The 12,045-nt window shown below is 41.4% G+C and overlaps 2 protein-coding genes and 1 long non-coding RNA gene across 5 annotated transcripts in view; 1 reads left to right on the top strand and 2 right to left on the bottom strand.

The window, feature by feature from the left end:
• LOC309512029 overlaps positions 1-12,045 on the top strand; it is a 276,593-nt gene that overhangs the window by 162,676 nt on the left and 101,872 nt on the right. The window lies entirely within an intron of this gene.
• LOC309512837 (polyunsaturated fatty acid lipoxygenase ALOX15B-like) overlaps positions 1-12,045 on the bottom strand; it is a gene marked incomplete at its 3' end in the record, with an annotated part of 178,256 nt that overhangs the window by 129,686 nt on the left and 36,525 nt on the right. The gene's annotated exons all lie outside the window — the stretch shown is intronic.
• LOC309512835 (cadherin-2-like) overlaps positions 1-12,045 on the bottom strand; it is a gene marked incomplete at its 5' end in the record, with an annotated part of 62,602 nt that overhangs the window by 24,310 nt on the left and 26,247 nt on the right. Inside the window, 1 exon segment of the mRNA XM_082188559.1 lies at positions 11,089-11,322. Coding sequence (XP_082044685.1) covers positions 11,089-11,322 — 234 coding nt within the window.

Here is a 12,045-nt window from a genome sequence, read left to right as displayed (position 1 = left end):
ATATGGAAGGTCAAACCGGTTCACATTAGCACTAGATCCCACACAGAACACAAGTCTGTGCTGATGAGATAAAGGATTTAACATAACCCACTGAAATCACCTGACTGTAAGTGATTTATAAATGTTTATCCACTTCAAAACAAATAAATTACTCTTCTTAACCTTTATGTTGCATTAGGACATTTTTGGTCCTTTTCATTTTAATTTCTTTGATCATTTTGGCTGTTTTAATGCCAAAGGTATGTAATTTGGCAAAATTGTGACTTTTTGGATAAATTAAAAAAATTCATCTCATTTTGCAAAATATGTATAACACACACTGTGTAGATCAAATAGCAAGACTCAGCACCATAAAGACCAAAAATGGCCCATTGAAACCCATTAAAACGTCGTTTAAAACTGGGGCTGTCATTAATACATGAATCATGATTTATGTTGAAACATCCTTTCATTTTGAAGCAAATAAATGCACGTTATTTTCCTGGTTTCCACAAGGGGCACTATTGACTGTTATGAAGCATTTTAATGGCTCAATGATCTAAAATTATGTTTCTGAGTATGTGTGGATGTCTGAGAGCAATGTGTGTCTGCGTTGACAAAAGTGTGTGTGTGTGTGTGTAGGGCCTAAATATAACAGGACAAAAATCACAATATCCTGAAGGTCATATTTTACCCTTTAGCCTATACACACTTTCTCTCTCTCTCTCTGTGTATCGGTGGTGTAGGATGTGTGTGTGTGTGTGTGTGTGCGTGCGTGCGTGCGTGCGTGTGTGTGTGTGTGTGTGTGTGTGTGAGTGTGAGAGTGTGTGTGAGCGCGCGCATTTAGCAAGAGAAAGCGCTTCTCACTGCATTGTTTTCTTTCTGTTTGATTCATGCGGATTTTACGCACAGACATGAACCTTTGACACAGCTTCGTTTTATTAGCAGTCTATGTTTCAAAGTAAATTGATCATTTCTCACATACGTAGAGGCACAAACACAGCCATGCAGTCAGTCCTTAGACAATAATAACACCTTTCATCTTGCGGCAACACAAAGATGTAGCTACGACGGATCCAAAACAAAGTCTGCCTTTGTTTTGGATTAGACTAGTTGAGAAATCAGTGTTTATACAAGTGTGGTTGATGCAAAAGTTATAAAGCTGTGCACCTCTTTGGTGCGGCCATTTCACACTCGACAAGATGAAGAAAAGCTACACGATCACCGAAGCAGTGGACTACCTTACTGAACCAGACAGCGAACCGGAGTCTGATGGCAGTGAAACGGAGAGCGCGTCAGATGAGGATGTGGAGATTCAGCTGACATCGGATTCTGACTCCTCATCTGACTCAACTCAGAGTGAGGAATTGGATGACACACAGGAGACAGCTGATCCTATGTGGACATCCAAAAATGGACTCCACTGGTCACCCACCAACGCGGAGACGCTCCGCTTCGTGCCACCCAAGATAACGACACCCGGACCGACACATTACGCAACAGCTCGCAAAGTGTACCCTAGGTCTGCATGATGTGTATGGAGACAGGCACAGGTTATAGTAACCTAGTAGAAGGAAAATGTTTGCAGTATGTCAATTATATGAAAAATGGTACCAACTGGTGGAAAACAGTAAAAAGTAAATATTTTGAATAGAAATTATTATTTTATGATATTATGGCAGTGGGTTCAAAAATTAATATTTTAATGGGTTCATATGGGATCAAATTTGTCCTTAACGTGCGATGTGTGATTTTTTTTTTTTTATATGACATAGCACAAAAAATAAAAATGCACCAAAAATAATGTTGCCACTAATCTTTGGCATATTCAAGACTGTGATAATCCAAAGCCAAGGTTTTCACTTTGCATTTAGTGTATGGAAAATAATTACATTTTTGTGTTTTTTCTCTTATACAAATTGATGGTATCGTCACCAAAACTGGAATTTAAAGGGTTAAAATCCTGAAATTAAATACATATTTGGTAGTGAAGACTCAAATTTCATCATTTACTGTTGTTTTTAGTATTATTATTACTTTTTATTAATATTCATAATTAGTAGTATTATGTATCTCTTTTATACTCTTTATATACATTCATAATTATTTGTACTCATTGTATTTTGTGAATATGTGGGAGAGACTTTGGGAGACTTTGGACTTGAGTGTGCTGCTGGACTGAAATGTATATGCATAGCATAAGGGGAATACATTCCAACGTTAATGGAAACCATATGTTCTTCTGCTGAATATATGTGTTCCTATGGTGATGTAGTTTTTTCCTTGGTCAGGGATATAAAAACCAAGCCCTGTTTGTCCGAAAATCAGGAAGAGACGGAAATGTAAAGAAGGTGACTGAGAAGCTGAATTAGACCTTAGCTTGGTCCATTGTCTCTTCCTCCTATGTTTTATAACCCAATTAAATAAGAGATCTCTTTGCAAAATCACTGGTGTCTGTTTCCATGAAATTAAACAACAGGGGAAAGCAAGATTTTTACATCAACAGTAGTTATGATGAGGACTGATGCTGGTTAAAAGATTTAACTCAGTAAAAGTGAAAAAAATTATAATATATAATATTTTAGACAGTGTTTAATATGTTACCATTTTTGGTCCTTAATGCGCTGTGTGATTTTTTTTTTAAATCTGACATAACACAAAATCTTTAAATGCACCAGAATTTTTTTTGCCACTAATCTTTGACATATTCAAGACTGTGATAATCCAAAGCTAAAGTTTTCTCTTTGCATTTAGTGTATGGAAAATAATACATTTTTTGTGTTTTTTCCTCTTATACAAATTGATGGTATCGGCACCAAAACTGGAATTTAAAGGGTTAAAATCCTGAAATTAAATAAATATTTGGTAGTTATGATGAGGACTGATGCTGGTTAAAAGATTTAACTCAGTAAAAGTGGAAAAAATTATAAATATATAATAGTTTTATGGCAGTGTTTAGAGTGGACATTTTTGTCCCTTAATGCACTTAATGCACTCAACGTCGTAAAATATATAATGCAGCACCAAGGTTAAAATGACTGCTTTAGCAAAACTGCATGTTTGTGCTTTTGAACACAGACAAGCTTACAACTTAAATATACATCAATAAATTATATACTGATCATTTACTGATGGTTTATTCATCATTTGTTCATGTATAACCATTGTTTATTGAGATAATGATACTAAAACAATTTTGACAAATACTGCAATGATTTATAAGTGATAAATAATTTATCAGCTAATCAACCATCTACTATTGAACAGTTTGACTTATTTCATGATTTACATTTTTTTTAAAGATTACAACACATTTGTAAATCATTAGCATACCACTTAATAATTTATAAACATATAGTCATGCTGTGTAAATGATTAGATCCTCATTAACTAATAATTTATAAATGACTTATAACTGAATTAACAAAACATTTATAAAATGTTAGTATACCACTTATTAACCATTTATGAATGTATTGTCATGTTTTGTAAATGATTAGTTCATCATTAACTAATAACTTCTGTTAATGTTATTATAAAGTGTTACCGCCTCTTTCACTAAAGACCACCCCATGCTAGCTTTGGCATCAGTCGAGCGAGTTGGCGACTTGCAGGCTCTCTCAGTGGATGCTTCTTGCCTCAAGTTTGGGCTTAATGACAGTAAAGTCGTCCTTAGTCATAGATTCTCTTCTTAATATCATTAATTCATCTTTGTCTCTAGGATACGTGCCAAAAAACTTTAAGCTGGCTATGATTAAACCATTTGTTAAAAAAACGCAACTTGATCGTACAGAATTAGTCAATTACAGGACGATCTCGAATCTACCTTTTCTGTCAAAAATATTAGAAAAGGCAGTATCCTCACAACTGTGTTCCTTTCTTGAAAGAAATGATATCTGTGAGGATTTCCAGTCCGGGTTTAGACCGTACCATAGTACCGAGACAGCTCTCATTAGAGTCACAAATGATTTGCTCTTATCATCCGATCGTGGTTGTATCTCTCTATTAGTGTTACTCGATCTTAGTGCTGCATTTGACACCATTGACCACAACATTCTTTTAAATAGACTAGAAAACTATGTTGGCATTAGTGGAATTGCATTAGCATGGTTTAAATCATACTTATCTGACCGTTATCAGTTTGTAGCAGTAAATGAAGAGATGTCTCATCGATCACAAGTTCAGTATGGCGTACCACAAGGCTCAGTACTAGGACCGTTGCCGTTCACTCTGTACATGCTACCCTCACACACACTCACACACTCATCTCATCTCATAGCTGTCCATCGTTTCCGATGATGACGCTTGCTTCGGAGTTGGGGAGGGGGTCAACGACATTGCCGTTGGTGCCACTTCTCGTGGGCGTTGAGGCCGATCCTTGAGCCGCACACTCGTCCGCAGGTGGAGCAGGGGAAACCAAAGGACAGAGGAGCCCCGGCTGCCCTCTGGTGTCTTTGTCTGCGTCTCTCGGCTCTCCACTGTTGGTCTTTGTCGTGGATTTGTGAAACACACAAATTGGCATTATTTGTGTGTGGAGACACACATAGGGTGGAGACACACACGGCATTATAAACAGCAACCTTGGTGCTGACCCTCAGGTTTCGGTTTTCAAAAACCCTACTACAAAGGCGACCGAATGATGAAGAGGCTTTTTTGATACGGGTGTGTATTTCCATATCAAGGGAGCAGCAAGAGGACAGAGTTGAACCGAGATAGGTGAACTGATCTACATTTTTAAGTGGGATGCCATTTATATGGAAGCTGGGGGGTGGAGAGGTTTGAGAGAAGATTTGTGAAATAACTTCAGTTTTTTTAATGTTAACCTGAAGACCAAAGGATTGGTAAAGACTGGCTATTGTGTTGAGGGCGTGCTGCATGGATTCAGGACTATGTGCTAGAATCGCGCAGTCATCAGCATATTGTAGTTCAGCTATGCAGCAGGATTTGGTCTTAGTGTAGGCCTGCAACCTCCGGATGTTAAAGAGGCTTCCATCAAGGCAGTATTCAAGAAGAACACCATCCTTGTGTCCTAAGGCACAATGAAAAAGGTGAGTGACGGCAGAGAGAAGGAGGTTGAAAAGGACTGGAGCCAAGACACAGCCCTGCTTCACCCCAACATATACATTAAAGAACTCTGACTGAAGTTCTCCTGTGGTGACTCTGGCTTGCATCCCATTGTGCAGCTGCTGTAGAATGGTGAGGAACTTGGGTGGGACCCCAAGTTTGGAAAGTTGTTTCCAGAGCATCTCACGGTTGATAGTATCAAATGCATTACTGAGGTCAATGAAGGCTATGTGAAGGTCTGTGCGCTGCTCTCTGCTTTTTTCTAGCAACTGCCTTAAGACAAAAATCATGTCAGTGGTGGATCTAGTCTTCCGGAAGCCACATTGCGTTTCCGGGAGTGCAGCTTCTGAGATGTACTTAACTAGCCTATTGAGCATGATTTTTGCCAGAACTTTCCCTGCGATGGAGAGGAGGGAGATTCCGCGGCTGTTGCCACACACGGCTCTGTCCCCTTTTTGTTTGTAGATAACCACAATATCGGCATCCTTCCAGTCTTGTGGGAGGGTCTCACATTTCGCCTACATTTTGCGTGTAAGGAGGTACCCTCCATGTTTGAAGACCTCTGCCGGAATGCCATCAGGTCCAGCACTTTTATTGTTTTTAAGACTCGCAATGGCTTGGCGTGTCTCCAGGAACTGAGGGGGATTATTTAGGAGTGTGACTGGTGATAGGCCGGGGATGTTATCCAGGATAGAAATGTCAACAGGGTTATTGAGGTTGAGGAGAGTCTCAAAATGGTTTGCCCAGCGGATGAGGATCTCATGACGGTCCTTGAGAAGAGTCGAGCCATCAGCTGAACGAACTGGAGCAATCGCTCTCTTCCTGGGGCCGTAGAGAGTTTTGATGGCATCATAGAAGCCCTGCGAGTTGTTGCAGTCTGCCATGCGCTGTATCTCTTCTGCCTTCTTCACCAACCAAGTGTCCTCCATGATCCGGAGGGCACGCTGGGTTGCAGATCTCGCTGCATTAAAGGTGGCTTTCAAGGTAGGAGATCCAGGGCAGGACAGGAGAGCTTTATGGGCATCATGTTTTATTTTGAGGAGTGTCTGTATTTCAGCCGAATTGCTGTCAAACCAGTCCTGGTGATGTTTCCTCGACTGGCCCAATGCCTCTGAAGCTGCACTGTGGATGGCTTGGCGCAGCACTGGCCAGTCGGCTGATTCCTCCGGGATCTTTTTGAGGTTATCAGCGAAGAGCTGTCGAAAGAGGTCTCGTGAGGTGGGGCTACTGAATGCTGAGCAGTTGATTTTTTGTTTTGGAGCTGTCCTCTGACCACGGGGTCTAATACTCATGAGGAGTTTGGATCTGACCATGCGGTGGTCAGTCAAACACTCTGCTCCGCGCATGACTCGAGTGGAGAGGACATCTTTCCGGTCATTTTGACGGACTATTACGTAATCAAGAAGGTGCCAATGTTTTGAGCGTGGGTGCTGCCAGGTGGTTTTGAATCTGTTCTTCATCTGAAATATGGTGTTGGTGATGACCAGTTGGTGTTCTGCACAGAGAGAAAGGAGCCGGAGGCCGTTGTCGTTCATCTTCCCGACTCCGTGCCGGCCAATTACCTTATCCCATAGCTCTAGGGCCACAAGTGCTGTTCCACAATGAGGCTTGTCAGGTGTCTCAGCCAGGTCCAACAAGGTGCGGACATTCCATGAAGCAATACTCAGGTGTCTATTTCTTTCTTTCGTTTTTCGACCGCTTGGTGGGATGCTCCGGCGGTTGCGGTATACCGCCCAGAGTGTATGGGGCAGACATTTTTTGAACCACCTTTTCCAGGTCCTTCCCCATCTCAAGGGTGAGCAGCGTGGAACTACTCAGTCGCAATAGAAGCTGCCGAGGCAATGTGCTGCTCCATCCCACAATTGCAACGACCATCACTCCATTGCCGCCTGTGTGTATGGTTCGTGTGTACATCCTTGGCCTGTGCCTGCCACCATTCCACATCGCCACAGGACTTTTTTTTGGGGGGGGGGGGGGGGGGGGTAAAGGTGCAAGGGGGAAGCAAGAAGCTTGCACATAGGTAAGGATTAAGGTGAAGGTGCAGGTGTGCATTCCACACTCCCACCATCTTGGCTCCTTCCAGAAGGACCTCCGGTGGCATGAGAGAACCCATGACGACCTTCGTCTGAAAGGAGTTGCAGGGGGCTGGCGGTAGCCCGGTCTGCTGGGTTCCGCCTGTGCCTGTCCCCAAAGGCAGATTTGTCATCAGGGTTAACTCCCCTAGCCACTGTACCCCTCCGGGTTTACCCACGTGGCAGTGGGGCTGCCTTCTTCAGACTTTGCCGCCATTATGGTGGTTCTCTCACATCCACCATTTTCCAGCGACTCCATCGTTGAGGCGTTTGGGATCACTCTTAGTCTGGCCTCTACCCTTTGACCTGTTCAGCATGGGTGGCCCTACCAGGAGTACAAGACTCCCGCCGACATAGCTCTAGGGGTCACGGAGACACGCAAAGTGCCCCACCACGATAAGGTGGTGATCCGTCGAGACTGTTATGCTCACACTGTTATGCTCACACACACTCACACACACACACACACACACACACACACACACACACACACACACACACACACACACACACACACACACACACACACACACACACACTGTACATGCTACCATTAGGAGATATCATTAGGAAACATGGAATTAGCTTCCTCTGTTATGCTGATGATACTCAGCTGTATATTTCTTCAAAACCTAACGAAACTTACCAATTCACAAAATTAACGGAATGCATAGCCAATATAAAAAATTGGATGACTCGTAATTTCCTACTTCTAAATTCTGAAAAAACAGAGATTCTAATTATTGGACAAAAAACTTCCTCACGTAATAACCTAGAATACTGTCTAACACTTGATGGCTGCTCTGTTAAGTCTTTGTCGTCGTTTAGGAACCTGTGTGTGCTCTTTGATACCAATCTTTCATTTGAAAGTCACGTATCTAGTATCTGTAAAACCGCATTTTTCCATCTTAAAAATATATCTAAATTACGCCATATGCTCTCATTGACAAATGCGGAACAATTAATTCATGAGCTCAAGGCTAGATTATTGTAATGCTCTACTGGGTGGTTGCCCTGCACGCTTAATTAACAAACTACAGCTGGTCCAAAACGCAGCAGCTCGAGTTCTTACCAGAACCAGGAAGTATGACCATATTAGCCCTGTTCTGTCAAAACTGCATTGGCTCCCTATTAAACATCGCATAAATTTTAAAATATTGTTGAATACTTACAAAGCACTAAATGGTTTAGCTCTGCAGTACTTGAGCGAGCTCTTAACGCATTATAGTCCTTCACGTCTATTGCGATCTCAAAATTCCGGCCAGTTGATAATACCTAGAATATCAAAATCGACTGCTGGCGGTAGATCCTTCTCCTATTTAGCACCAAAACTTTGGAACAGTCTTCCTAACATTGTCCGGGAAGCAGACACACTCTGTCAGTTCAAAGCTAGACTAAAAACACATCTCTTTGACCTAGCATACACATAATACATTATAAACTTCTATAATTCAATGTTAGGCTGCATAGATTAGGTCATCTGGAACCGGGAACACTTCCCATAAATCCTGATGTACTTGTTACATCATAAGAAGAATGGCATCTACGCTAATTTTAGTGTCTTTGTTTATCCTGAGGTTTTCCCGCAGCCTGCCGGATCCAGGCCGTATCCAGATCTGACGAAGGACCTTCGCCTGGACCCGATGACCACGCAGTGCTGAAGTGCCAACTAGTCTCTCCCTATGGAGGATCCCTAAAACACTCTACAGATAAAGCGTCGTCGGGAAAACTCAATTCGCGTACCTACCCCGAATTGATAAAATATCAAAATTATAAGGAAACACCAGTACTTTGTTTAGGCTTGGTCTGTAAGGAATTCCAAACCTGCGCACATATATTCAAACGCACATAACTATAGAACCAATTCTTAATGCGCATGTGAACGCCATCAGCGTTTCTCACAGGTTCGCGTCTGTGTAGAGAGAATGGTGTTGTCTTTGCGGCCCCTAATTTAATAACAAATGATCGTTGCGACGGAAGCGAATCAATCAAAACTAACTTTAGCTGGAAATGAACTTTATTAAAGAACCACTATAAAGCCAAACCAATCTTACCTTAAATTATGTTTATCTCTGTAAAGCTGCTTTGAAACAATCTACATTGTTAAAAGCGCTATATAAATGAAGATGACTTGACTTGACTTGACTTAGTCGAAGAAGAGCCTATGTGCCTAAGTTGCTTTACACACCCTTCAGAGTACAAGCTATAGCGGTCTCTGCTCTCCCTTATACTGAGGATGAGCAGGCGCCACAGCCACTCTGCCCGGCCCAGGCCCTTGGGGTGTACCTTGAGTGCTCTAGCCAGTTCCCGCAGTCAGAGCAGAAACGCTCTCATTGGAAACTAGATGCGATTGCGCTGGCATACAAGTCCTTAGGATTGCAATTCCCTATAGGTGGTTTGCAGTCACGTGATTGTGATGACGCGCGAAATTCAATGGAGGGCAGGAAGTGAAGAGCGGAATGGACGAGATGGAGGAAAGTCTGTACTGTACTACTTTAGACGCTATTACAAGAGAAAGTATAAACAAAAAATCTAAATACATGTTGGATGTGATCCTTGCGTTATGAAGTTGAATTGAAAGATTTGCCTGTCATCGAGGTGGTAGATATCAGCAACTACCTTGTCTTACAGACATCCTTCTACTCAAGACAACAAATTAAAGCATACAAAAGTATGGAGGCATACAACTTTTTTGTAAGTGGTTGGGTCCATGATCTCGGTACCAAGATACTCCACAATGACTGTCGTTTGGTTTTCGCCCGGGTGAGAGACATTTCTTTTTTGTCCTGTGGATTAATCTGTAACGTTAACCCTAACAACCATTCAACGCTGCGGCGCTTCTCTACGTTACTTTTACGGCTGTTTACTTTACGTTATTAGGTTAACCACTTTCAAAGGTCCACCGAAACACCACTAAAGCACTGAAGTAGCTTTGCTAACGTTACGTGTTTGTCTTCAGTTACAGGAGTAACTTACAAACTCAAAGAAAAGAAGAAACAATTACTTTGACTTTACAAAGTTCGGAAACTGATACGTTACACAAACATAGCCACATAAGTTGTATTAACTCACCTTTGATGAAGTGATCACTGCACACACAGGTATTTTCCGATTCGGCTCCTCCCGACCGCAGACGTAGGTTTGCAAGCCATTTTTTTCGGCGTTTTTCGGTCAATTTCTTGCATTTTTCCGCCTTATGACCAACAACTTTTGGTACACGATAAAAACTCCTCACGGTTTCTCGGTTTGATCGATTTGAGCAACCATAAACGACGCAAAATATAGGCATTTTGAGTTTGTTATAGTGCTTCCTAAATGTAGCAAATCACTTCCTGCCCTCCATCTGCATTTGGACGCGCCATGGCAACGCAGTAACGTGACGTCATATGCATTCTACCATTAGAGTTAGATGTATAAAATTGAATAAATGGCTGTCAATAGAATTAAGTAACTGGGACTGAACTCATGATTTCTGACCAGTTTATTACATATCAAATTCATAACAACTTATTTATTTTGTCATTATTTTATAATATTTTTAAAATATACCAGCACCCCCTTTGCAGCCCCAGAACCCAATTTAAAAAATCCTTGTGTGGTAACTGTTTTATAATAATCAATATCAATATAATAATTAACATTAATTGCATTGGAGAGAGGTGACTTTTCTCCTCTCAAAGGTCTCAAAGATTAGAAACATCACAAGCTTTGATGAAACTTTCAAATATATTAAAATATAAAATGCATAGCAATCAAATGGACATGGGGGAAAAAAGTAACTCTGCAATACGTCTAAAAAAGATTGTGGAATCTACTGAAGGTGTGTTGTGATACATCGTGTGCTTCCAGTGTAGACGGCTAATGACCACTGTAATGAAAACCTAATTGCTCATGTATGGTGTAGACAGTTCAGGAGGCCGATGAGATGTTGTTTTCTGCATATTTCTGTGTGTGTGTGTGTGTGTATTCTCACCACTGAGACGCATGATTGTCCAGTTCTTCCTAACATCAATAGGTTGTAAGGGCAGCTCAAAGGAGAAGGGTCCAGTGTTGGGTTCAATGTCTGCATCCAACGCTGTGATGTTAATGCCGTTGTTCTCAGGTTTTTCACACATCACCATCTCTGGTGGGAAAACCTCAGGAGCATTATCATTGACATCCAGAAGAAGGATTTGCAGAGTACCGGTGCTGCTGGCCGGAGGAATCCCTGGAGACCAAACAGACTCATTATTGTTATGCTCCCTTCCTGGGACACTATCCCAGTGTGCTACAAGAGGACTCCCTCTCCTGAACATTAAACACACCTGTTTCTAATCTGTTCATCAATCAGAGACTATTTAAGCACTGCAGTGCAACTGTCACAAGATGAAGATGAGGATGAGGATGAAGGACTGAAGACAAGATCAAATTACATTTACGCATTTGGCAGACGCTTTTATCCAAAGCGACTCACATTGCATTCAAGGTACACATTTTTACATTGTGTCAGTTCTTGCTTTCCCTGGGAATCGAACCCATGACCTTGGCATTGCTAACGCCAACGCTCTACTGTTTGAGCTACAGGAAAGCCTGTAATTGGGACATTCTACCAGAAACGTACATTTCCACTTTAAAAAATCTTGGGGAAAAAAATATATTTTTCTTAAATCTGAACGTTGAGACATATGGAGGACATGTTAAACTATGAGAAACACATATCATCCCATCTCAGCATGTTTTTATGATTAAATAAAATACATTTTTATACGCATTTCACCCCTAAAATGTCAGGCCCTGTCACAGACAAATTTGTATATGTTAGAATGGTTTCCTAATGAATTTCTTTGATACAGATAGCATTTTCTTATTGATCACATGTCCCTGATTGTATCTAACATGGTTTTATAATTCCTTTAAGAAATATAAGTAACTTTTCGGTCAACTGTAGTAC

Source organism: Leuciscus leuciscus (genome assembly GCF_965113295.1).
Source record: "Leuciscus leuciscus genome assembly, chromosome: 13".
Classification (NCBI taxonomy): domain Eukaryota; kingdom Metazoa; phylum Chordata; class Actinopteri; order Cypriniformes; family Leuciscidae; genus Leuciscus; species Leuciscus leuciscus.
Note: the sequence above shows the minus strand (reverse complement) of the source record. Positions and strands in the feature narration are given on the sequence as shown.